This window comes from Tamandua tetradactyla, chromosome 10 (assembly GCF_023851605.1).
Source record: "Tamandua tetradactyla isolate mTamTet1 chromosome 10, mTamTet1.pri, whole genome shotgun sequence".
NCBI classification, from domain to species: Eukaryota; Metazoa; Chordata; class Mammalia; order Pilosa; family Myrmecophagidae; genus Tamandua; species Tamandua tetradactyla.
Genome location: NC_135336.1, coordinates 15,163,283 through 15,190,832, shown reverse-complemented (window position 1 = coordinate 15,190,832; position 27,550 = coordinate 15,163,283). Strand labels below are relative to the sequence as shown.

General features: G+C 46.2%; 1 protein-coding gene across 4 annotated transcripts in view; it reads left to right on the top strand.

Annotated features, from left to right (window-relative positions):
* Positions 1-27,550, top strand: part of XXYLT1 (xyloside xylosyltransferase 1) — a 276,716-nt gene that overhangs the window by 228,701 nt on the left and 20,465 nt on the right. For 3 of the 4 annotated variants that reach the window (XM_077117923.1, XM_077117925.1, XM_077117926.1), the window contains one exon: positions 15,122-15,250. The exons of the other annotated variant lie outside the window; for it this stretch is intronic. In XM_077117923.1, coding sequence (XP_076974038.1) covers positions 15,122-15,250 — 129 coding nt within the window. The remainder of the gene's footprint in view (positions 1-15,121; positions 15,251-27,550) is intronic. 4 annotated transcript variants of the gene reach the window in all.

Here is a 27,550-nt window from a genome sequence, read left to right as displayed (position 1 = left end):
AAAAGAACACCCAAACATCCCATACCTTCCCTCCCCACTATAGTTTTTTATTTTTGTTTTTTTTTTTCTTACTCATCTGTCCATACACTGGATAAAGGGAATGCCAATCACAAGGTCTTCACAATTGCATACTCACACCTTAAAAGCTCTTAGTTTATTCAATCACCTTCAAGAATTAAGGCTACTGGATTACAGTTCAGCAGTTTCAGGTATTTCCCTCTAGCTACTCTAATATACCAAAAACTGAAAGAGGATATCTATACACTGCATAGTAACCTCCAGAATGACCTCTCAACTCTATTTGAAATGTCTCAGCCACTGAAACTTTATTTTCTTTCATTTCACTTTCCCATTTTGATCAAGAAGTCTTCCTCAATCCCATGATGCCAGGACCAGGCTCATTCCTGAGAGTCATGCCCCACATTGCCAGGGAGATTTATACCCCTGGGAGTCATGTCCCATGTATGGGGGAGGGCAGTGAGTTCTCCTGCCAAGTTGACTTAAAGAGAGAGGCCATGTCTAAGCATCAAAAGAGGTTCTCTGGGGGTGACTTAGGCATAATTATAAGTAGGCTTAGCTTCTCCTGTGCAGGTGTAAGTTTCATAAGGGCAAGTTCCAAGATCGAGGGCCTGGCCCATCAAATTGGCAGTCTCCAATGATAGTGAGAATTTCAGGTCTTCCCCAGGTGGGGAAGTTTAATATTTCCACCTTTTTCCTCAGTCCCTTAAGGAGGCTGTGCAAATACTTTTTAATCTTCTGCCCAGATGACTCTGGGATGTATCAGGGCATCACACCAACCTGTACAAACCAACAACATCTCACTCCCCAGTCAAGGTTCCATGTAATAATGGTGTTTGAATAAGTTAACCATACAAGTTAGATAGTGTGCTACCAAAAATATAAATTTTGTACCAAATAAACATTTCTTCCTTTGGTCTCACACAGAAGCTGAAGTTTTAAAATATATCGATATCATTCTTTACCCTTTAGTCTACTTTACCTTTATCCTACCTTGATCACTTCATTCATATCTCTAATTGAAGTCTGATAACTTTTTCAGTGTGTTTAACAATAGCTATACAGGGTAGTGCTGACTTTCATAACTGCAGAACTCTAGCTCTGAGTCTCAGATGTCTCACAAATACTCGTAGTTCCAGAGAACAACCAGGTTATACATAAAGAGTCTGGCATCTCAGAATTTAGAAATAACAGTTAGGACTCTGGAATAGATGTGATTGCTGTAAGAGCTTACAATCTAGGAACCTTTACAATAGGCCTTCACCTGATAACCTATGCCCTCGAATCAGGTGAGGTCTGTGCTTTTGACATCAGCCTTAATTTCTCTATGTGATGCTGGTGATGTAGCAACAGGGCTTATCAGGATTTTCTGTAGAGAATAAGAGCTGGGTAAGCACAGCCTGGCTTGTGAGTGGTAGCTTTTCATATGGATTCTTGAGAGAGGAGAGAATTATGATATCTCATTTCTGGATTCACACCTTGCAGACAGTGGGAGACATTTGCTGAAGACAGCAGCGTGGTAGAGTGCCAAGTCTTCCTTCGAGCAGCCCTGTGAGTTGGCAGCATGGACTGGGGGAACCAAGGACACAGAGCCAGACTAACTGGGTTCTAGTCCCAGCAGCCCAGCCCTCTAGCTCTTGTATCCCTTAGAGCCTCATATCCATTATCTGATGGAAGGCATCCAGCAAGTTTCTGACCCCTCGGGACCCATGTCCACCTTTGTAGGAGCTACCTCACAAGGCCATAGATGCAGTGAGACAAAGTAGGTTCAGTGTCTGGAGCGGAGGGTTTCTCTTCACCCACATCGAACAGCCCTCCTATTGGTGAAGAGGCAGCCCCTAGGAGAGGAGGCACAGTACCTGGCATAGTCTTCTTCCTCTAAACCAGTGGTTTCCAAATAAATGGCATGCATCTCTCCCTCACTTTGTGCGTGCCTCCTGTTATCAAAAATCTTGCTAAATTACTTGGGGAAATGTTGTTACTTTGGAAGAGCCCCTGGTCCAGCGGTATGCGGATCTAATGAGTATCCAAGGAGACTCGTAGCTACTGAAGAAAGGGAGTACTCAGGGGAGCCCTGGCCGTCGGGGTGGAGGCAGAGGGCAGAGGGAGCTCCAGGCTTGGATTCCCGCTGCTGCTCTGCCATGTGCCAGGCCTCTGGGGCAAGTCATTTTGCCTCTTTGAACCTCAATTTCCTCCCTTGTGATATGGGATAAAATCCCCGACCTTCAGGTTCTTATAAGGGTTAGAGATGAGATACGTGTGTGTGTGTGTGTGTGTGTGTGTGTGTGTGTGTGTGTGTATCCCCTGTACTCTAATTAAGCAAAGATAAGATGTGTTCTCACAAGGTCAGTGATGGAATCAAACTGAATAACATATAACGCAAGACCTTTGTAACTTTGAAATTCTGTAAATGTATAAAGAATCATCATTGGCACTGTCAGTGTTTAAGCTCTTTTCTGCTGCACTCAAAGGGATTTCTAAGTAGTACAGGGCTCCTGAGTTTTCGTGTTTTCCTATGCTGGGTTTTTCTACATCGTGTAATAAGAACTCTTGTATGTTGTGGTTTTTCTCCTTCACCTGCTCATTCTGTTGTTCTCATTAATGATGTGGAATGAGCTTATGTGGAGGATTTTGGGAGCACACAAGACTGTTAACATTTTGCCCTCTTTTCTCTTTACTTCAGAGGTGGAAACTGAGTCTCAGCTAGATGAAGGAACTTGTTCAAAGCCATACCTACTAAATGGCAGAGTTGGGATTCAAAAACTGACTTCTACAACTATGACCTTTCCATTTTCATCACTCATCATTCATCAGTGCAGAAATGTTGTGGCTTCTAGAAACAATTCATACCACAAAAGCAGAAGACACCCCACTTGCACACCCGCGAACACACTGTTTAACCTCACAATGGTGCTATGAAATGTCTAGGGGGTCCACTTTTAAGCCTCTGACAGGAAGCACATGAAATAGTAGACCAAAATCCCTTCAGCATCCTAATGGCGATTTTGGCCAATCTTGAGCCTGGTTTTGAGGTGCCAACCTGTTGATTGAGATAATATGGTAAAGCTGGCTTTCAGGGTAGGTCTCAGAGCTGCTTTGTGAAAATCAAGAAACTTGAGGGGCTGGTGTTTAATGGTCTCGTATACTTCTTTTCCTAGCTTATTATTATTATTCTTGCTTTTGTCTTTTGGGTCACAACTAATGCTAGGATAGGTAATAAAAAAAAAGTTTCTTTTCTCTAGCCTAAATCTACATAGGATATTCTGCAATCCTTTGGCATTTGTACTGATAAGTGTGTGTGTTGGATGTTCTGGTGCAGGGTTTTCAGGGAACATGTACAGCAGCACGAAGCAGGCAGAACCACAGGCAGCCAGGGTGAGCCGTGACCCCTCCTTCAGAGTGGCAGACCAGGCCTGGCCATTCTGCCTCCAAGGAGAAGGGAGTGAGGGACTGGGGTCGGAGCTCTAGGACATGTCCTGTCCTCAGAGGCAGCTCTGGGATGCCTCTTTGTAAACAGATCGGGTCTGCTTTGCAGCCTTGCTCTCTTCCTTTTCCCTTCTCTTGCACCCAGCCTGGCTGCCTCCTTGGCTAAGGAGAAATGAAGAAAATGGGAAAGTCACATTTGGGGGAGTCAGTTCTAAATCCTAACTGTGCCATCCTCATAGCTATGGCCTTGGGCAAGTTCCTTGATATGTCTGTGACTCCGTTTCCACTTCAGTAAAGAGGGAAAACAGCAGCGACCTTACAGAGCCTTATTACTGTTAAATGGAGAAATACATAACCTAAAGTACCTGGTAGTGATGGCATATAACATGTATTCAAATATGCATTCACTTCCTCCTCTCCTTTAAAAATAGAAACTTTTTTTGCATTTTTCCAAATATAGTCAACGAAGATATGGTTATGAAACCTGTGAAATACAGAGATACAATTTTTAAAAAAGCTAATCATCTCTCCCCCAGAATCTACCCTTGGACAGCTATTGTTAGTATCCAGTGTAAATAGCCAGGTGAATAGCTTTTCTCCTTGTTCATGCAAATGTGTGTGTGTGTGTGTGTGTGTGTGTGTGTGTGTGTGTGTATGTGAGAGAGAGAGAGAGATATGTATGGGTTTTTTTCTTTGTTTTCATGCTAACCCCAATCTGAGCTCCACATCAAATGATTAATTTTAATAACCAGGAATCTTCATAATTTTATCTATATTTATAAAAATCATGGCTAAGTATATACATACATAAATACACATATTTGTATATATGTGAGAGGGTTTTAAAAGTATGTTTTTTTTTACAAAAATGGGATATTAGTCACATTTATTACATACTGTTTCTCGCTCAGTACTTCATAGAGAAATCCCTCCAAGTTAGCTACTATATCTCTTACTTCATTCATTTTATTTATTTCTTAGTATAAACTATCCATATTTAATCAACTGTTATTGTACTGATTGCATTGACTTTGTCTCCAGTTTGCTTTTTTTTAACTTATCAAATTTCCATAAACACCTTTGTAGGTGAGTGTGTGTATTCTTATGTAGTGCTTTAATTTCCAAGGGATGGATTCCTAAGAGTAGGAGTGCTGAGCTGAAGGGTACATGTATGTTTATTTTGAATAAATGTTTTCAGATTCTTTTCCCAAAAACCAATAGTTCTTATTTCCATTAGCAATGCGTGCGAGTACCAGTGTCTCCCATCCTAGCAGTATTGCTTATTTCCTTGTTAGTGCTAGCTAGCCTGTCTGGTGGGTAGCTGGGAATATCTCATTGTTACTTTGATTTTCATTTCTCTCACTCCTGGTGAGTCTGAGCGTTCTTTCATATGATTAGTTGCCATTTGAATTTGTCTTTCATGAATTTTCTGCTCATATCCTTTGTCTATTTTTCTCCCAAGGTTCCGCAGAGGCGGGGGCCAATAAGGCTTTCTGGGTCAGCCAGGGAAGCAAGAGTGTGTTTTCATAAGAGACTTCACCTGATCCTGGTGACTATCAGATCTCATAATTCATTTTTCATTGCTATTTTTTAAATGGCAAATCTCTGAGTATATAGAACAGATAAATTAATCACTTTCTCCTGAGAGTTCCAGGGTATAGCTGTGGGGTCATGGAGGGTGGGGAGAGTGGGAGGTAGGGGTGGAGGGTGAGGACGCTGAGAGGGAGCAGGAAATTAAATTACAAGCAGGTAAAAACCTGTAGCCTGGCCCTTGGGTTAGTTCCTTAACTTCTTGCAATGTGAAATCTGCATCTGTAAAATAGGAAACCAACACTGGACAGAGTTGTCTGCTCATAAAAAGTAGCCCAGCTCTTGACTGATGTTTACGAAGCTTAAAGCCTTTCTACTCCACGTGGGGTCGGTGGACCAGAAACATCAGCATCTCTAGGGAGCCTTTTAGAAATGCAGAATCCCAGACCCCACCCAGACCTACTGAATCAGAATTGGCATTCACAAGATCCCCTGCTGATTTGTATGCACATCAAAGTTTGAGAACATAGGCTTAAAGCATTCTGATTAGAGTTGTGAGAAAAAATATATTTAGTAGAAATTACTTGCCCAGAAATAGCAGAATTTTTTTTTTAGTGCATCAATAAATCCAACCTGATATAGATCAGACAGCTCACAGTAGCACAGGTTCTTGTCTCTTAATCTTGAAATCTTTTAGTGTGCATCACCTAACAGGAGATAGTACCTCTCTCCCATGGATGACAGGGAAGCCCAATAGTCTCAAATTCATCTGGTTCTCCTTGTCCTTGAACCTTCCAGTCACACCAAGCCCATATCGATAAACAACCTGCTTCAACCTCCCATGTTCCCTTTGTAGCAGATCCCTGATGCTCCACCTCCTTGGTTCATGGCCCCCAGCCTAGTTCCTGTGTGTCTAGCCCCTTACCACCGGCACTCTCACCTGTCTTCAGCCCTTCTACTTTCAGCCTGGTGATCCACTAAGTAACTGAGCCCACTTTTAGGCATTGACCCACTGGCCTTCATCCACCCCAACCCTTGCAGAACCTCTGCCTCCACTCAGACATGTCCCCCACATGCCACTGTCTGAGAGCACACACAGCCTTCCTCCAAACTTCTCTTCCACACTTGGCAAAATGAGTCGCGTTGGTACTCTTGTGCTCCCAGCAGCATTTCTGCTCTGGCTCTTTTAGCATTTGAACTTAGGCTGAGGCATGGTTTACCAGCTGGGGATCAATACAGGAAACAGAAACCACTCCAGGTATTTTACCCAGAAGGGGATTAATATTGGGAATGAGGTGGGTGCTTACAAAATTGCAGGACATACTGAAGAGGCAGGTTGCAGGCTGAACCTCTTGAATGACTCCAAAAATGTATAGAACCAGCCATTTCTGAACTCTACAGGAGGCTGAAAAATGGATACCCTAAACTGAGGTCCAAGGATTACAGAGTTAGGATAAGAAGCCACCACTACCACCACCCTGGGTGTTTTTGACACCCAGGAAGCTGCAACATGTCTTCTGGTCTGGAGTGACTGTGGCCTTCTTAGCCAGCAGTGGCAGCCAAAAGCTGCATTCCCACCTTCCACGTCTCATGCAAATATCTTCAGCTGCAAAATCGAATTCATATCCAAAATTCTGGCTATAGCAGAGCTGAAGAAATATAGTTTTCCCACTCCAGTCTCTCGAAAGGAGGATGAAAAGGAGGTTGGAGGGGAGCCAGTCCGAACCTCTTTCTCAGATAGGTAGGATTTTGATGCTGGAAATGGATGGGGTCTGCAGTCACACTACTAAATCCAGCCTCCACTCAGCCCAAGGGACTGGCTGCACCGAGGCTAGACCTGTTTCTTCCCATACTCAGCTGGCCTCAGGGCCTTCTATAGGTGGCAGCCCCCTCCCAGGAGTGAGTTTCTCCTTCTCAGCAAACATGGTCCCAGTGAACCAACAAAGAAACCACAGTGTTTCCCTGTTTCTTTCTGCTTTTGAATCCACTTAAGATATTGCTATTTTCCTGAGGTCTTCAAGCACTTCCTAATTTTACTTTGTTTTACCTGGTTTCAGAGTGACAAACTTGATAGATGTGCAGGAAATTTGACTGCTAATTTGTGCTGGCTTCAGCATCAAGTGGTGTTTGTTTTGGATCATTAGGATTTTGTGTCCATCCTGGCCTTCACTGTTACACACATAAAGGAGTACTGTCCCAGCACTGTAATGAGCAAGAGCTTTTTCTTGATCATGACATGGTTGTAACACATGACTGGCTTGAGGGAGAAATATGTTTAAGTAGCTAGGGAAATTACAGCAGTTTGTATCTCTTGGGGCCTGTAGGAGGGGTTTCAGTTTGGTGGTATAGAAGAGTGTTCAGCAGGCTGGCATGATTTGGCTTATGGCTACAGAACTGGCCCAGGTGTTTAGTTCCTAGGAGGCAAAGATTGATTAATAGGGAAGGACATGAAAATCACACCTCAGATGCCCTGGGCGTATACTTCTGGGTGCACACTTCGAGGTGCCCTATCCAGGTCTGAGTCCTTTGTTTCCTTCTCAGATCCTGGCACAGCACCCTATGCAGAGTAGATGCTCAAAAATGATTTATTTGTTACCTAGAATGAAATGAATGGAAATTAAATGTGCTGGAAGTCAGGAAACTAGTGACTCAGAGTGCCTCCCAGCTCTCCAGTCCCCCAGATTTCCAAAGGATCTGACTTTGGAAAAACCAGATTGGCTCAGCTGTATTCAGGGCTCCATGTGGAGAAAAGAGAATTCTACCACCCCCCTCCCAAAGTAGCTTCTCTGGGGAGCATTCAAACAAGGGCACAGTTTTGGCAGGATTATGAGGTGCCAGTTAGGACTAGAATCCGGTGATGATTCTATGGCAGGTCTTCACCCTGCATCCTTAATTGAATCCTGGAATGTGTTCAGATTGTTAATCCCTGGGGCCAGGCATTCAAGGCCTCTGTGATCTGGCACTGACTCAGGACCTCCAGCCAAATTGGAGGCTGCTCCCTCGTAGTGGGCCAAGGTCTCACCTCCGTTTCCTTACTTGTGCTGTCCCTGCCACCTGGACTGGCTTCTCCTCACCCATCTTCACATTGAGAAATCTTTTCTGTCCTTCAGGGCAGCTCATCATGCCTTCTTCATGGCATTCCACAGGTGCTTCCTCTTGCCCTCTCTGAATGCTCAGAGCATTTTTACCTGCCCTCCTGGCCCTCACCCCTTCCTGCCTCCTTACTTAGTTCCAGGGGTGCTGTGCAGCTTGTCCTCACAGCCTCGCTCTGTATTCCCAGGGCCTGGCTCGGAGTTACTGTCAAGAAATGTTTGTTGAGCGAATGATTAAAAAGTGAAATGAAGGCAAAGGTCAGGAAAAGTTCATGAAACAGAGTAGGAATCTCAAACCAAGGAAGAAGGCAGGGATTCCAGCCAAAAGTGCCACAGGGCAGTGTGGCTAAGGCCTTGGTGCTGGGTCTGCAATGACTGGGTCTGGGTCCTGGGCTTCCCCTTATTAGCCCTGTGACCTTGGGTCAGTCATTTAACCCCAGCTTCGTCTTCTGGTAAGTAGGGATAAGGATTCTACCTACGCCTCAGAACTGTTGTGAGAGTTAAAATATGTTAAGATACACAGAGTTCTTAAAACAGTGTCTGGCACATAACAAAATTCCATATATTAAACCCTCTCCCCAAATACACTTTCAGAACTTTCTTACTTGCTTGTCAGGAGATACTGCCAGAAGTTGGTGATTTTCTGATATACCGATGAGCGCATCTCTTCCTCTGTTTTATATCTCACAATTGCTGCCATATTAAACTGTCAATTTGGGTGGAGATTTTTCCCTGAGAGGACTCAGTTCTCACCATGGGAAGGAGTAAGGACAGAAACTTCCACTAAGAACTGGCTCTGGCCAAGCTCTGTGCGAAGGCTGTTCATACAAAATGCCATTTACTCTTCACCAGAACCTCTAGATTTTGTATTAATATTCCCATCCTACAGGAAACTTGAGCTCAAAAGGACCAACAACTTGCCCTGATTCACACAGCTTGTGAATGGCCCCCCTGCAATTCAAACCCAGACCAGACTCCAAAACTCATGTTCCCTGGACTGCGTCATGCAGCTTCTCCCACCATCTGGGGCTCAGAGATGAGGGGCTGTGTGGTCCTGGCAGATGGTGGGTGAGGGGGCTTGGAAAGTGGTGGCCCTATCCTGTGTGGCCTCCTGTGTTAACAGTACAGGGATCAGGAGTGAGCAGAGCAGATCAGCATAGGCAGGTCTTTCTTCTGGTACTGGAAAAGCCAAAAGCATTCAGCTCAACCCATGTTTATCAGCTGCTCAGTGTGCAGTTGTAATGGTTCACAGACCCCCAACCTAGATTTCTGTAGGCCTTTACCAAGAAGTAGTCAAGGTATTATTGTTAGCAGGCCTTTTTCTGTTTTCTAGTTCATGGATTCAATTATTGATTGGAAATGGTCTATTGTTTTAAGAATAATTAGAACTGTCTTTTCTTTACTCCGTCTGATTTGGTATACCAGTTTACTGATCTTAACATCATTTATGCAGCAGCAGTAATACCAAGTAAACTGTGGTAGAATTGAGTTCCTAAGACATTTGCAGCCTATCTTTTACACTTTGTGTGTACAGCATGCATGCTCTATTTGAACCAAGTTTCCACCATTGGAGGCAGGGTGATGTCCTATATTTACATATTTTTTTCCCAGGGACATAGTAGGGCCACTTTGTCTCTACTGTAAATCTTTTCATTTAGATTATATTGTTGAAAATTCAGTTCTGCCGTAACTGAGATAAGACAGCCAGCCCTAAGGCTCTCTGAGGACAACATATATTAGAAGCCTATTTGTCAACCTTACCAGCTCAAAGGTAGTAGAACTCTGAAAGAAAATGTGTGATTTGAGAGTCAGCACCAGGGGTTGTAGATGGGCGGGCCAGAGGTGGCCCAGGTGTTCAGACTTGGTCACTATTAGCATGTCCCTCTACAGCTTACAGCTGTTCACAAGCACAGGTGTATCCTCTTCATAAGAAACATGGGCCCCATGGCACACCTGCCAGCCTCCTTCGAGAGCTGTCCTGGCCAGGTGGAAACCACACAAGTGTACCGGCAAGTCAGCCCAGCCCAGTCCCTCCCTGCCCTGCCTTCACACACACTCTCTCTCTCTCACACACACACACATACATTCACACACTTGCACACACACTCACCCCTGGCTCTGGTTATTACCACCTTCCCCAGCCTGCTCCTTATGGTGGTCGGATAACAGGGACTTTGTAACTGTAATGAAAGTGGCTCTGGGATGTGGCCTCTGGTGTGGAAGAAGCATGCTTATGTTTTCCTTTTTATAATTATGCTCCCGTTTGAGAAGGGAGAGCTGCAGGAAATGAAGAGAAAGGATCTGATGTCATGCAGACAGTGTGAGTTTGGGCTGCAGATAGACTGGGTTGATTTAAAATTCTGACTCTGCCACTTGCTTACTTCACTTTCCTGAGACTTTACTACTTTATTGATGTATTGCAAATAATGATAATACCTTTGGGGTTATTGTGAGAACTAAAGAAAATATAGGTAAACTACTAAGCATAGTGCTTAACTCACAAAATGACAGCTGCCTTAATTATTATTATTGATAAATGCTTGGAGGGAAACGACTTAAGCAATAATGGGTTGTTGAGGACAGTCCTTAGATTTGCCTCCCTAGGCTGAGAGAGAGAGAGAGAGAAAGAGAGAGAGAGAGAGAGAGAGAGAGAGAGAACAGAGGGGAAGGTGGGGGGAGTGAAAGAACAATATTGAGGTTGTTTCAAGATAAGTTAAAAGTGCTCTTTCTTGGTGATAGGATTATATGTAAGTGCTGTTTTGAACATAGGTGTTTTACAAACAGATTCTCACATAAAAATATATATTTTACTAAGTTTCACATGAGTAAAACTAGAGATTCTGCAGATTGATAACAATTGAACATTGTTGAGAAAGCTTCCCCAAATATCTAGTTCTTAGGATTTCTTTATAGCTTGCTCAGATCACATACTTTAGGAATGTTGTGGTTTGCTAATTAATGTTATGTCTGGCTGGTTTTCATATAGAGTTATGTTTATTAAAGAAAAATGGGAAGAGATAGAGCGATATAAGGTGGTGGATAAAGCCCAGAACAGGGGCTCAGAGTGCTTGCAACCCAGCTACCTCTGCAAAGCACTAGATGCCTCGAACCAGCTCTTCCTGGGGAGGCTGCTGAAAATCGACTAGTTGGGTGCGGATGTCTTCAGCCTTACCTTGAGTTCAGCGGCTGCCAGAGGACAGTGGGATTAGAGTCCTGCCACCCCGATAGAAGGGTCCTTCCGGTGAGGCGTGCAGGGACCCGCCCCAGCACTCCCCAGCGCTGGCCGGCAGCCCACAGTGGAGGAAGGGTCCTGCTCCGTGGGAAGCTGTGAGAAGTAATTTTTCCATGCCTGAGTTTCTATTTTCCTCCCATAAAAAAATCAGTGGTGACTTTCTCCACCACATGGGACTTAAAAGGGGTGACAGGGCTTGATTCAATTGAAGTGGGAGGCTCAGAGAAGGGGTGAATGGTGGTGCTGATGGAACTACTGATTGCTATTGTTAATTTTGCCCCATGGCACTTCATGGCTCTTTTTCTTCTTTCTGAAATGTGCTTGGAGGCAGCTTTTGGGTCTTTGCTAAAGCGAAGCTGAAAATGGAAGGTCAGCCAGCCTTGGCAAAACCAAACAAAACTCTGCTCCAGCAGGCAAAGGGGTGGTGCCTCTGAGTGTATTTGGCATTTATTTTTATTTTCTAATCCTGTTACTAGCAGAAAAAGACTCTCAGGAGCCTCTGATTTTATTAGCCTCCGAGAGCAGCTTATCTGTCGTCTGTGGGATCCCTGCCCAGATGCCCAGTGCCCCAAGAGTCTTCTCTTTGCCTCTCCCAGCCCCCTTCCCTCTTGGGGATGGCTCTGGAGATTTCCGTCTTGGCCCAGGAGGGGTAAATTCTGTTTTGGGATGGAGCCAGTCCGCCTTGTCCATTACTGCGGGATAATGGATTATATCCTCAGGCAGTGGTAGCAGCAGGCAGACAGCGGTGCAAAGGAAGGAGGAGGACTTGGCTCCTGTCACCTCCCAGCGTCAGTACCCACCGTGCCCCCAGCCCCTCCCGGCTGGGGCAGCCCTCCTCCTCCAGCGTGAGTGTAGCGTCTCATCTTATATCAGCAGGGGCCTCACCTCTGTCACACCTGAGCCCATGCACAGGCCCAAGAACCTGCTCTGGGCTCCCCCATGCCACAGCTCCACTAGAGCTCTGGAACATTCCAGCCTAAGGGGACTTGGGCAGCACTCTGAGGTGCAGGGAGAGAAAGTGGCTAACCTCATGAGAGATGGTGGATCTGGGGCCAAGCCAGGGCTGGAACCTTCCGGGAAAGTGGAACAGAATAAAACAAGAACATTTCTCCATCAGGAACATTAATGAATGATGAATGAAGGATAAAAAGGTTTAATATAAATATTCCCTTTCCATAAGAATGGGCACCTATGGTATTTCAATAGTTAAACGCTACATATCAGGGACTGCGGCCTAAAATGAACCAGTGGCCTCACAATTACGAAAACGTAAATACTCCAGGAAAAAGTAAGGCTTTAAGCTTACTAAGAAGTGATATTGGTGTAAGGGAAGGTGGGGAATCAAGGATATGACATTAAATGCTGGGGGCAGTTGGGCATGTCACCAAGAAGAGCAAGGGTAAGCAGGTAGGCTGGGAGCTCCTTGGTCTCCCTCATAATTTTATGGACAACAGCAGGGTGGCCAGCAGGGCGCATTGACAGTGTCTGCAGCAGGAGCTGACCCTTTGCCCAGTGATGGTTGAACCAGGCCCCAAGTCACTGCTCTGCCACCCTGTGTGGTGACACAGAGGCAGACCCGGGGATGGGCTGTGGTCTCTGAAGGAGTGTGATCTACTCACATGACAAAGTACAATAAAGAATCTTCCAAAAGCAGCCCCTCACTGCCCAGATTAGCAGGGCCTTAGAGCAGTTTAAGTGCTTAAATTTCAGCTGACTGCTTATTTTTATGAAAAACGTAAACAAGCCATTCTTAAGCCATTAATCTTTGAAACTGGGTGTTGTTAAAGGATAGTTTCTTAAGTCCTTGTTTTTTCCCACATCTAACACATTTCTAACACATACATACATTTTTTAGAACACGGACTCCCTACTGTGGACTTATGTGGCATTTTGCCATTAGCTTAAGATCGAATGAACTAACATGGTCTATAGGCATAAGTCTGTGCCTCTCAAATTCAGGTATAAATATCCTGGGATACTTGTACTTGGGGAGTACGTGGGTCTCTACAAATCTTAGGATAGACATTGCATCTTCCTGAAGAGTCAGTTTTATGCAAAGATTTGGTAGGGGGAAATTGGTGTATTAAAAAATATATGGGTATTTTATAGAGTAGAATATTAAAATTTTATAAATCTTTTATGTAAGATACAATTTCACATACTAGGTACTAGATGGGTCCACAGGTTTCCTGGACATTCTTCTCTGCCCTTTCCCCGAGGAGAAGTTTGGGAGTCCCTGGTTGATGTTTACTGTAATATCATCATTTTATCATTATGACCTAGAGGTATAAGAAAAAGTAGATGTTTGGTTATTCCTATGAATACAAGGAAAGTAAAAATATAAACTAGCCAGGGTGTCCCAAAAATCAGTATGACCACATCATAGTCACCAGGGAGCCAGTTAAAAAAAAAGTTTCCTAGACCTCCTGCTGGTAGATTCTGAATCCATTGACTTAGGGTGGACCTGCAAATCTGCACTTTGAACATGCACCCAAAGTGCAAATCTGCACTTTGAACATGCACCCAAAGTGATTCTGGTCTTTAATTAGACTTGGGAACCCAAGAACTGAACTCCTTGGAGCTACAAATATGGGAAAGGAGTATCCAATGGACAATGAAGGTTTTTTTGTTTGCCTTGGTTTTTGACCTGTAGCATTTTTTAAGTATATTAGTCTCCAACATTTAAAATCAGGTCTATAAAACTGAGAAGTTATGACAATATTCAGTCTGCCTTCTGTCCAGAGACCTTGGCTTGGAGCTAAGCAATGGTTGCCCCTTGGCACATGCTGTCCAGGTCTCCAAGGTCCCCAGCCAGCTTCACTTATTCACAGCACTGCCTGGCCCTTCACTCATTCACAGCACTACCTGGCCCTTCACTCATTCACAGCACTGCCTGGCCCCTCACTCATTCACAGCACTGCCTGGCCCCTCACTCATTCACAGCACTGCCTGGCCCCTCACTCATTCACAGCACTGCCTGGCCCCTCACTCATTCACAGCACTACCTGGCCCTTCACTCATTCACAGCACTGCCTGGCCCTTCACTCATTCACAGCACTGCCTGGCCCCTCACTCATTCACAGCACTGCCTGGCCCCTCACTCATTCACAGCACTGCCTGGCCCCTCACTCATTCACAGCACTGCCTGGCCCCTCACTCATTCACAGCACTACCTGGCCCTTCACTCATTCACAGCACTGCCTGGCCCTTCACTCATTCACAGCACTGCCTGGCCCTTCACTCATTCACAGCACTGCCTGGCCCTTCACTCATTCACAGCACTACCTGGCCCTTCACTCATTCACAGCACTGCCTGGCCCTTCACTCATTCACAGCACTGCCTGGCCCTTCACTCATTCACAGCACTACCTGGCCCTTCACTCATTCACAGCACTACCTGGCCCCTCACTCATTCACAGCACTGCCTGGCCCCTCACTCATTCACAGCACTGCCTGGCCCCTCACTCATTCACAGCACTGCCTGGCCCCTCACTCATTCACAGCACTGCCTGGCCCCTCACTCATTCACAGCACTACCTGGCCCTTCACTCATTCACAGCACTGCCTGGCCCCTCACTCATTCACAGCACTGCCTGGCCCCTCACTCATTCACAGCACTGCCTGGCCCCTCACTCATTCACAGCACTACCTGGCCCTTCACTCATTCACAGCACTGCCTGGCCCTTCACTCATTCACAGCACTGGGCTTGGTCCTCTGTGTATCTGAGGTTTCCATGATCTGTATTCAGTGCACACGTGGTCATGCATAATGTTCTCCAATCATAACCTGAGCAGCTGGCTTACAAATATCCTTTTCCTGCAGGCAGCAGGAATCTGCTTCTACCCGGTTGCTGTCCCCAGTTCCCCTTTCGTGCCTCAAGGGAGCAGCTCACCTTTGTTCCTACCTGGGAAGCGAACTGTCTTGGAGAGACGGACTTAATATGATAAAAATGTAAGGAGTTTTTGGGACTTAGGATCATCTCCTCTGCTTAGTACTTCTCCTTGTCTTTGTATCATTTCCTTACACCTCTGTTTCTGTTTCTAGGGCCCCATTTTTCTTTCATGGCACCTGCCCTCCTGTGAAATGCTCAGCTGTGCATGTGCACACATGGATCCCTCTCAGCCATCTCAGTGGGAGTGTGGTCCCAGAGTGCCCTGCTGAGTTCTCATTTTCCTCTAGGTCCATCTGTGTTTAATATGTAGAAAGGAGCCTGAGCTCTACCAGGACATAGTTTTTATAGGATAATGTGTTCAGAATTCCAAACAACAGGCTCAAAGCAATGAATCTTTGGAGCACTAAACTTTTATCGCCTGTTCGGGAGGCTGTATAGGAACACGTGGCTTGGCAGGAACACGAGGTACTGTCAGCCTCTGCTGGCCTTGCTCAGTAACCAGAAGCATGACCCTGGCTCCTGTTTTCTTCTGAGATATTTCAGGGACTCTTTTTTTATTCTTGCGAGGTCAGAGGATGCCATTTCTATTGGTCACTTTGGCAGGATTGCATTATTTCTGTTTTTTTTCCCTGGGTTACCCAAGGCCTGAGTCACAGTTCTCTTGCCTAGTAGCTTTCCCTTGATGGATTCACAGAACACAGACTCTTTCCTCATTTATCCAAGTCCAGGTAAGAGCAAGAGATAGTAGGTATCAGTAACCTTTAAAAAACCAAAGAGCATTTTCCTTTTTAAGCTTAACTCCTTGCTTGCCTTATCTGGCCCAATTCCTTCTGAGCTCTGGGCACGTGTGAGTTGGACCCAGGAGATCTCAATTCAAAATTGCCAAGGACAGCCTGCCGGGGGGGAGGGGGGGAGGCAAGTTTCTGCACTCCCCTTTTTCTTAGTGACGAGAACTTCAGGCGGCCAGCATTGAGTAAACTAGGTCCAGCCCTGTGGCCCAGAATCCCAGTCTCCCATACTGAGCAAATCACCATTTCCATATAGGATTCCCAGTCCCGCCCTCTGTCTTACTCCAACACTATGACAGTCATTAGCAATAGTTTCAACTTCTCCCCATCTGGTGCAGGCTTTGATTAAAGTGATACCTTTTTAATTCCTTAGAGACAAAAAGGAGGAGGCAAAATCGGAAAACATCCATTCTATACCAAGTGCTGGAAAAATGTAGAGAATCGGACATGCTAGATTTTTTCTGTCCTATCCCAATTTCATATGTTCAACTTAATGAAGGGCCAGGTGTACTCATTTTCATTCAGAAAATAGATTAATCGGAAGTATATGTATAGCTGTCATATTTTACCCCAAATCTTATTGAGATATAGAATGTGTGAAAGAAGTATCCCTGGGGCCAATATGTGTTTTAAAATATTTACTGAAAGTAGACAGAAGTTATATACATTTGGTTTTGTAAAAGTAGATGTTTTTGCCAATTCCACCATGGCAGTGTCCTGAGAGTATAAATTCTAGTCTGTCAGGAAGATTCTGTGTGTTTTTTCCCAATGTGGTTTTAGAGGTTTTTGTGAAAGTGGCAGTGAAGTTATGTTGTTTTTTTAATATGATGTAAATTAATTAAGTAGATTATGTTCAGTCTGGTTACACATGGTCAGAGTTTCAAAGGATGGCATGGCATGGGCAAGTGGCTGAGGGCAGGCTCTGAAAGTAATGTATTATTAGTTGTAGCCTTTTGTCATATGCTTTAAGATGCTTTGTAGGTTATAGCACTGAGGCTGGGGTGCTGCTGCAATTGTTCCTAAACCCCTTCACAGGGACTCGTGGTGGCCTTTTGGCCACAATGTGGCACCTAGCTATCTTGGAAAAGCAGGTTTTATCCTTGCTCTTTGACAGTGAGCATATACCTGTCTAGAAGAGTTCACGTCAGTCAGTAGGTACTCAGTCCCTGCTTTGTGCCAAGTACTGGGATAGATGATGGGGATTCAGCTATAAAAAGATCCAGTTCCTTTCCTCAAAGAACTGGTAGCTTAACAGGACAGAGACACATATCGGGTCTTATGCACACCACAGCCCGAGTGCTCCAAGGCCCAGAGAAAGGAGGAAGGAGGAAGGAGGAAGGAGGAAGCAGGCTTCGCAAAGGATGTGAGCTCTGAGCTGGTATAAATGACGAGAAGTTGTCTGGTGGACAAGGAGGGAGAAGGGCACCCAAGCCAGAAGGAACAGCAGGCACAGGAGCCTCGAAGAGGGTGGCATATGCAGGGACTTCAGATACTTTGGTCTGGAAAGACCACAAGAGGAGGCTACTAGAGAGCAGAGGAGGGTGCTAGGGAGCATAGGCAGCTGAGGCTAGATGGGAGGCAGGGGCCAGGAATTTTCTGATCTTACCTTGTTCCCCATTATCCAGAGGCAGCTGGATTGATAGAATAGTGGAATGGCCTTTTGAAAACTCAATTTTGGCACCAACTAGGTTGCAATACCTTGCAGGGCTGGGGTGATGTTCTCCAGGAGGCTGTGTATGCTCTGAATCAGTATCCACTGTACGGTGCTGTTTCTCCCATAGCCAGGATCCATGGGTCCAGGAACCAAGGGGTAGGAATAGGAGTGATACCCTCACTATTAGCCCTAGCGATCCACTAGAAAAATGTTTGCTTCTTGTCCCTGTGACCTTGAGCTCTGCTGGTCTATAGGTTTTAGTTCCAGAAGGGGGAGTGCTTCCACCAGGAGAAACAACAATGATTTCATTAAACTGAAATCTAAGACTGCCACCTGGTCACTTTGGGCTACTGACGCTGCTGGAACAAGAAGCCAAGAACGGGATTACTTTACTGGCTGGGGTGATTGACTCTGACTATCAGGGGAAATAGGACTGCAACTATGCAATGGAGGTAAAGAAGAGTTTTCCTGGAATATAATTTCTTGGAATATTCCCCCTCAGGCATCTTTTAGTACTACCATGCCCTGTGATTAAAATCAATGGAAAACTGCAAAAACTCAATCCAGGCAGGACTACCAATGGTTCTGAAACTTCAGGAATGAAAGTTTGGGTCACCCCACCAGTCAAAGAATCATGGCCAGCTGAAGTGCTTGCTGAGGATAAAGGGAACATGGAATGGGTCATGGAAGAAGGTAGTGATAAATATGAACTACGAGTACATGATCAGTTACAGAAATAAGGACTGTAATGCTGTTTTGTCCATATTATAGTATTTAAGTTGTAAGATATCAAGTTTAAGAATGAATATTACCCAAGGACTTGCACTCTGTTCTGGGGAGAGTTAATGCATTACTGGTTGTATGCAGGGCAGTTGAGTATCATTAGGCGAGGAAAGAAATGTGTCTGTTACTGTTTTCTGTTTAGAAATTAAGTATGATTTAAGGTGATGTGTATAGCTGCAAAGTTGAGAAGGAGTGGGCTTTCATGGTCAGATTCATGTGTCAACTTGGCCAGGTGGTGATTCCTGTTTATCTGGTCAGGCAGTGGTGGCCTGTCTGTTGCTATGAGGACATTTCATGGTCTTAAATCATGATTACATCAGCTGCCTCCATGGCTGATTGCATTTGTAATCAACTAAAGGGAGTGTCTCCTGCAATGAGTGATACTTAATCTAATCACTGAAAGGCTTTTAAGGAGGATTCAGAAGGAACAGCTCCTTCCTGCATCAAACCAGTGAGCCTCTCCTGTGGAGTTCGTCTAGACCCTTCATCAGAGTTGCCAGCTTCACAGCCTACCCTACGGATTTAGGACTCTTCCATTCTTATGGTTGTCCAGCCAGCCTCTTCTGAGAGTTTGTTGAGGACCTTCATCAGAGTTACCAGCTTACAGCCTGCCCTGCACACCTTGGACTCTATGTTCCCACGGTTATGTAAGACCCTTTTATAAATTTTATGTCTACAGATTTTTCCTGCTGATTCTGTTTCTCCAGAGAACCCTAGCTAACACACCTTGGCAGTCAGAATTCTATTCCATCTCCCACAGACCACATTTCCTGAGACAAGACCCCATGCAAAGTGTGTGGCCAGGAGATTCAGAGATAAATAGGGAACCAACCCTGTCCATCAGAGGACCACAGAGTAGGGGAAATAGAATACCCCCACTTATTGCAAGGAGTGCTCTGATGGCCTGTTGTATGAAGCAGTGAGAACAGGGTGAGGGGAAGACTAACTTCAAATGCAAGATCTCAGAAGGCTTTGTGTAGGAGCTGGAAATGCCAGATCCCCCAAACTTCCTTTACTTTCTTCTGTGAAGTTATTTATTCTACTTTATTTAGTCTGTTTTTAAATTTAAAATATAGACAGGAAGAACTTTTCTCCTCCCTCTCCCATTTGTACCCAGTAAGAAACAGATTCCAAATATCACCAAAGCTAGACTTAAAAAAAAAAAAAAAGATAAATTTTTCTTAAGAGCCTCTACATTGAATGAGATTTCAAATAACAGTTACTGCATTTAATTCTTCATCAAATGGTTCTATCTTTGCCAAATTACTTGCTGCAGGGAAAGGGGCTTATAAACATGTTTATTATAAATAGTGGATTTCCCTTTCAGCAGACTTGATTGAGTCTAGACTGACAGTGCCGGCACAGTGGTGGGGTCTGCCAGCTGTGCCTCTGTCGCCTCCACACCTGGGAGGTGCAGATGGATGTAGACCAAAGTCTGTCCAGCTGTTACTCCAGACATGAGTCCATGCAGCAACACTAGGGTCTTTTGGTAAATGTGAAGGCAAACATGTTTATTTTTGTTCTCTCTCAGTTTATTTTAATCTCTCAGGAAGGGAAAGGGAGAGTCAGAAACAGCAGACCCTCTTCAACACAGAGTGAACATTCCACGTTAATTATATAGTACGCTCCTACCACAGTTTTTCCTTCGGCATCCACAGCTTTGGAAAACAGAAACACTGTGATGGCAGAACAGTCTGTGCTCGAAGTGGTGTGACTGAAAAGGGAAAGCAGCAGCCCTTCCAAGCTCGTCAACAGGGCTGCCCAGGACTCGGGCTTGCTGGGGACTGCCAGCCTCGGGGTGGCTTGGAGAGCACCTGGGGATGACGAGGCCCGAGCAGGACCCCAGGAGCAGGCGCCTTTTGGTGTGCAGAGAGCCCCTCTTTCTGGTATATCTGATCCTATGTAGAGGCACAACGGCTTTGCTTTAACTCTCAGAACTGAAGGGAAACAAATCACTCACTCCCAGCCCACAATTCTGCAGCAGGGACCATCCAGTGCAGTGATCAGGGTTCCCTGGGGACCTTGCCAGCGCCTGGGTCCAGTGGGGTCTCTCTGCTGCCTCCAGGCCCTCGAGCACATTTTCCCTTCCCTCACTTGGCCGTTCCTGGGCATTGGCAACTCTGTGGGTCTTTCTTCCTGGTTCGTCACGAAGGTCTGGCTGTCCATGTGCTTGTGTTGATTCCCCTCAACTAGCAGGACCCGTCTCTGTCAGAGTATTGGTTTGAAGCCTGCTGTCTGCCCACCCTCACTGCTCTGAAGGATGTTATTTGGATGAGAGGGCCCTTTCTCCACCCACATGCCCCTGCTGTGTCAGGAGCCACGGGAGAGGGCACCAGGACCACAACACAGAGCAGATGCTGAGGGATGTGATTTCTGTTAGCAGCCTCTTCCCAGGGCCCTCTCTATGCACTGAGGCAGCTGAGCACCGTATATGAGAGGAGGTTCTGGGGCCAGGGTGCCTGGGTATGAATCTGGGCCCCACCACTTCATAGCTGGGTGGCTGTGGCTAAATTCCTTAACCCGAAAGCCTCAGTTTGTTCATCTGTAAAATGGGGATAGCAGTAGTGCCTACCTCACAAACATGTCATGAAGAGTAAATGAGTTCATGAGTATAAACCATTTGGACTGTGCAAGGCACATGTTGGCTGTTGCTGTCATTATTGTAACCTGCTTCACAAAATTTTTGTGAAGATTAAATGTAATTCATATAAATATTCACAGATATTTTAACTGGCATGTACGAAGTGCTTAGTAAATGCTAGCTACTAGTGTGTGTGTGTGTGTGTGTGTGTGTGTGTGAGATTACCTCAGACCAGCTCTGCACTGAGCCCGGTATCACAGGCTGTCTTCAGGTTGAACTCACTGGTCTGTAATAGGGTATTGGGTCACCCCAGTGGTAGATCAAAACTGAACTGCCTGCATTTCCTACTCTTATGGAGAAAAGAACAGAGAAGTAGGAAGTTGCACAAATGGATGCTGTGCTGGTTTGAAAGGATGTATGCCCCCTAGAAAAGCCATATTTTAATCCAAATCCCATTTCATAAAGGCAGACTAATCCCTACTCAATACTGTATGTTTGAAACTGTAATTAGATCATCTCCCTTGAGATGTGATTTAATCAAGAGTGATTGTTAAGCTGGATTAGGTGACAACATGTCTCCACCCATTTGATAAGTTTCTTTGATAAGTTTCTGGAGTCCTATAAAAGAGGGAAACATTTTGGGGAATGAGAGATTCGGAGAGAGCAGAGAATGCTGCAGCACCATGAAGCAGAGAGTCCACGAGCCAGTGACCTTTGGAGATGAAGGAAACCGCTTCCCGGGGAGCTTCATGAAACCAGAAGCCTGGAGAGAAGAAACTAGCAGATGATGCCGTACTCACCATGTGCCCTTCCAGATGAGAGAGGAACCCTGTGTTCGTCATGTGTCCTTCCACTTGAGAGAGAAACCCTGAACTTCATCGGCCTTCTTGTACCAAGGTATCTTTATCTGGATGCTTTAGATTGGACATTTCTATAGACTTGTTTTAATTGGGACATTTTCTCAGCCTTAGAACTGTAAACTAGCATCTGATTAAATTCCCCGTTTTAAAAGCCATTCCGTTTCTGGTATATTGCATTCTGGCAGCTAGCAAACTAGAACAAATGCCACAGGGAACTCTTCTCAGGGTCTGCTGAGGTAAATGTCAGGGCAGCCTGCCTTTTGAGGTCTCCTGTGAGTTCATAGTATTAGCATTTTCACCTTTTTAAAAACAAAATTGGAAACAAATCATGGAAATTTTAATTCTTCACAGCCTTTGGCAAAGGATCCTTACACTCCCTCTCAGTTTGGGAGATTGAGTGGGCTTCACTGTTCATGTGGGTACCTACAGTTTCAATCAAGACACTCATTTTTTTTAAACCCTGGAAGAAAAGTTATCCTGCAGGAAAACAAGCTCTACAAAACTTGTTTCCGTGCTCTGGTCTTAATTGCCAGTTGAAAGAAACCTCAAGCCTGTTTGTTAAACAGCTACGTGAAATGTTAACACTGACAGAACTCAACAGTCGGGCACGGCGGGGGCGGGGGGAGCTGAAGGGATGGGGTCCTTACAAATTTCACCTCAGAAACGAAGACTCAGCACTAGATGAGAAGTTGAACTTTGGTCTTCCAAAGGCAGAGGAAATGTGTGTGTTGGGGGCAGGGGGCACTCTCGGGGATCACACACCTTTTCTCCACACACAGACTTCCGAGTGCCCTGTCTGCACAGCATCACTTACGGGGCTCCCTCTTCCAGCCACACGTCCTCCCCCACACCCCCCAGTTTCCCCTGATGTCCCAGCGTCAGCAAGTAGCTTCTAAATGTAGGTTGAAAGAACAGCTTAATTTTCTGGTTAAGCTCAGAGGGGTTTAGTTTTGTATGCGTGTGTGCGGGAAGGTCAGAAGGAAGACTGGACATCAGTAAATGGTTGCCAACGAGGGATTGTCCGTCAGCCAGTTTTCTCCTCCTGCCTTTGCTTTAGACCCTAAAAGCAACACTGCTATATATTGCTTGTTGAACTGGATGGATTCCCTGAGCCCCTGGAAGAAAGCAAGACCCTCTGTGAAAGCTGCTTGAGTTTCTATAGACCAGAGAAGGGGACAGGGAGGGAGGGGTTTTGCTAAATGATTCTTTCCCAGCCTGACCGCCCTTCTGCTGACCTGCTGTGAGAATCAGACTCACTATGTCCGCAGAGTCCTCCGCTTTGGCCTTTTAGCCCCGGCTGGTGTTAACTCTAAAAGGCCACCCCAACCCACTGGTCGGCAGGAGGCAGCAGATCTTGGGGCTTTCCTAGGACTGCCACACTGGCTGCTACCTCCAGGCCCTCTCTCCGCTGTGGCTTCTCCCGAGCTTTATTGGCCATTCTGGCTCATGCGTAAGCACACAAATAACAGAATCACTGGAGGAATTGACTGTCTTTGTGGTTGGAACAGCGCCTTTCCTCAACAGCATTCTCACAAGCACTCAGAATGAGATGTGGAGACTCCTGCTATAAGAGGCAGGCCCTTGGGCCCCGCCCCACCCCCTCCCTGCACCCCTTCCTTCATCCTTTAGCTAGACCGAGTCGTAGGCAGTGGAAAGAAGGAAGAAAACCCACCGCATGGTTCACCTACTGCGCACAGGGTGTCCTCATTATCATTTCACTTCCTTCTCCTGATGTTCCTCTGAGGCATTGTGGCCTCTACAGTGAGAAAATGGAAAGAAAAGGAAGAGAAACTGCACTTGTGAGCACCCGCTGTGATTTAGGGACAGTCAAGCCTGGCATTACCTCACATAATCCTCACCCCAGTCTTCTCAGGTGTGATTGTTACTATGGGGGAGCCCTTCTGAGGACATGAATGTGGTCTTGGGGTTCAGCTCAGCACAGGTTTCCTGAGACCCCTCTGTGTGTCCACCTCCGTTCCGGCTGTGGGCATGTGTCAGACACAGTCTCGCTCCTGGGGTCAGCGACTCTGGGGAACCTGTGTCTGGACCAAATGAGAGGCAAGGTGGCATGCTTGGGCCGGGCACAGGGCCCGGTGACTGAGGAAGGAGGCACAGACGGGAGGGACGTGCAGAGGACACCTGGCTGGCATGGGCATCGAGGTGCCTTCCAGCAGGGTGAAGACAGGCAGGCAGGGCCAGCTGGTGGCGTGCGGGGCCAGCTGGTGGCGAGCGGCTCCCAGCAGCCCGGCCCTGCTCTGCCTGGCGGGTTTCTTTCTTTCCTCCATTGCCTGCTTTCCAAGGTGTGTCCAAAGCCCAGGTTTCACCATGCTCCAGCTGAAACCTAGGAGGAGAGGCCAGTGTTAGGAACTCCACCCTTCCAGTTCTGTGGCCTCTCCAACAGGACACGGGGAAGGGAGGGGCTGCTGCCCTATAGGAGAGCAGCTCAGACTGGCCCCAGCCCTCTGCAGGGTGTGGGTGTGATGAAGATAAGAGCCTCATTAGTCCAGTGTGGTTTGGGTCAGGACACTTTTCCCCCAATTCAAGTCCGGCAGCCTGACCTGCCATGGAAAGGAAGGCAAAGAGAGGGTGCTAGGAGCCCCAGAGGAGACGAGGAGGATTCCAGAAGAAGAAAAGCTACAGGGTTAGTGACGAGCAACCTGCTGTTGTGTTTAGGGGATTCTAATTATTTTCTCAGGTAGTGTTAAACCAAGATCTAACTTTAATGCCAACTTTGGTCTTTGTTTTTCTTTTTCTTCTTTTTAAATTCCATTCTTCACACTCATTCAAATCCCAGTTGGCAGTTCCAGGAAAGCCCAGGCCCCAGCACCATCCAGGACAGAGGGTGATTCAGATTCTTTTCTGCATTTATAGAGTGCACCCAGGCACAGCAGAGACTCAAGGGAACAGTCTAGAAGGCATCAAGAAGAGATTTGAACAAAGAGGTTTCAAAGAGAGGCTAAGGGTTAACATTTCAGATTTGATGAGGGGAAAACAATTTCCTCATGAAACTGGGCAGTAGGGAAGGGAGGCAAAGAAAGAGCTCTGGGGGTACTGTCTCCTGCCATCTCCATCTCCCACCGTCTCCCACAGGAGAGTCCTGAGCAGCCTGGCAGAGGGTGTGAGGTTGGCTGAGGTCCAGAAGGAGTAGGGGAAGAGCCGACTTGCTCCAAGATCCAAGTCACCTGGAAAGAAGGTGGCATGTAGATGGGCTGCACGGTGCCAGCCTCTCATAGCTGCTCTCATCCCCATCTGCCCACCTGGTCTTATGGTTAGAGAAAATGCAGAGAGGCAGGAATTGCTGAGCATGGTACTGTTACTGCAGCAGGACTGGGGTTAAGGGTGACCCAACGTAAAGAGCCACAGAGTCACAGCTTACATGAGTGGGAAGGCCAGAGGAACTCCTGTCCGGCCTCCCGGTAGTACAGGTGGGAGGATGAGGCCCAGAATGGCAGCATGACCTGGTCATTTTCACTGTGCAAGTCAGTGATAAGATTTAAAATAGCTACTCACATTTATCCTGGACTGGTAGAGAGCAGGATAAACCAGGTGACACCCGGACATCAAGTTCCTTGTTCTCCTTCATCCCCTATGTCCATCAGTCCTCAGATCCAGTATCTGCTGTGTCTCCTTGACAACCCCTCCCCACCCCCCAACCTTCCCTAGATCATTGCAACAGGCTCCTGGCTGGTTTTGCCACTTCCAGTCCTGCCTCCTCCAGGCCATCCCCTCACCCCAGCCCAAGTAACCTTCCTCAAACACAAGGTAGGTCACCCCTCTGCCTTGCTGTAAACCCCCTTGTTACCGTCAGCATCAAGGCCAGCCTCCTTGACATTCCTTACAGGGTCCTTCCTAGTCTGACCCCTGCACCCCTCACGCATGTCATCTCTCTCAACTCCCTGCCTGTCAGACCCTGCCCCAAGCAAACTGAACTGTTTGCAGTTTCCCCATGCCAGGTTCTCTCACTGCCCACCATCCCACCTCTTCACTCATGCTTCAGGTCCAGGCTCAGACACCAGCTCCTCCAGGCAGCTTTTGTGGACCCCCCAAGGCTGGGAAAGCAGCCTCTCTTTTGGTGTCTCAAAGGTCCCATTACTGTCTCATCACATTCTTAACACCCCAAACTGTAATGGCCTGTTTATAGGTCCACCTCCCCCACCAGGCGCTGAGCTCCTTGGAGATGAGCCTCATGAGTCTCTTACCTAGTGCTGCCTCCCTAGAGCCTAGAAGGGCATCGAGTACACAGTAGGTGCTCAGTATTTCTTGAATTAATAAATTTGCCAAGCTCTCCCCCAGCCACTTTGTAAACATTATCTTATAGGAGCCTCATAAAATTCTAAAAAGAAGCTATCTCAGTTATACAGACGTTAACAACTCAGAGAGTTTAAGGAATTACCTGTAAGTTCCAAGATTTAAACCCAGGGTTTAAATCTCAACCACTGTGATCATTGAATAGAATTGGAGAGACTTTTCTCCTGCAGGTTTGTATTCTTTTCTGAAACCCCACTGGCATGCTTAGACATGGAGAATGAGGGAAAGGAGAAGCAGCTGAGATTCCAGACCTCACCACCTTCAATTAGTTGTTTATTTTCTGAACCGAACAGTTCTGATAAGGCCCTAGTAATGCTGCTCTGTGATCTAGCCAACATAATTGTGATCTGAGTTAGCCTGTCAGGACGACAGGTTTTGTGGATTTTCTTCTTTTTCTTACAAAGAAAACAAAAAATAAGAGGACAACACAGTGTCATGCCAAGCTGTGAGACAGCAGCACATGCCGTGCAGCCAGATGTGTGGGGGTGCTGGGCAGGTGGATGTTTGGGTGGGCTGGAGGCCAGGTTTGTTTTGCTCAGGTGTGCTCTATTTATAGAAATGACTTTTAATGCAGTTGTCCCTGTGCACAGGGCCACAGGAAACCCTGGAATGAGGAGAGGCTTAAAAAAAAAAATCAGGAATGAGACTTTCTGCTGCTTGCAGGCATCACAGAGTTAGAGTGAGGGTTGAACTCCTCAAGGCATGTATTGCACAGCAGGCAGAGATGAATGGGGTGGGTGGACGGGGGGGGGGCTGTCTCAAGGGGCTAACCCCCCAAGCCCTTTAGTTGCTGCTTTTTTTTAAAGTTTAGCATGAACTTAGTGTTCGTAGCAGTTATGCCACCACCACAGCCAATGGGTGATGAAGCTATCAGGGTCTTGAGAATATTTAACAAAACCCTGCCAGCTACTTGTTGAATGGTCAGAATGAACCTGAGTAAAGAAGTGGGCTTGGTGCAACAAATCTGGGCTCTGCTGGAGTTGTCATTATATATAGATTCTGACTCACAAATGCCTACCCCAGCCTGGTGTGGGCTATGCAGCTGTGCAGGAGCACTTGGAGTTAGACTCTAACCCCCTTTCTCTCTGACTTTACTGGATAGTTTGGAGCCAGGACAGCAGGGCCCAGAGAAAGTGCAGAGAAGTCAGGGTCATCCCCAACAAACCTGGTCAGAAAGGGGAGGAGCAAAGACAAACTCAGGTATTCCTCCTCTGAAGCCCACGCTCCTTCTCTGAACCATTCTGCAGGGAAGTAACGAGGCATCCTTTTGTCCCCAATTTGAACTTCCAAATGACAATATTTTATTTTCTTGCTTGACCTCATATATCCACGTAAAGACTGTGGCCACTCAGATGAAGCACATACTGTGGAGGGTTTTCAGTATT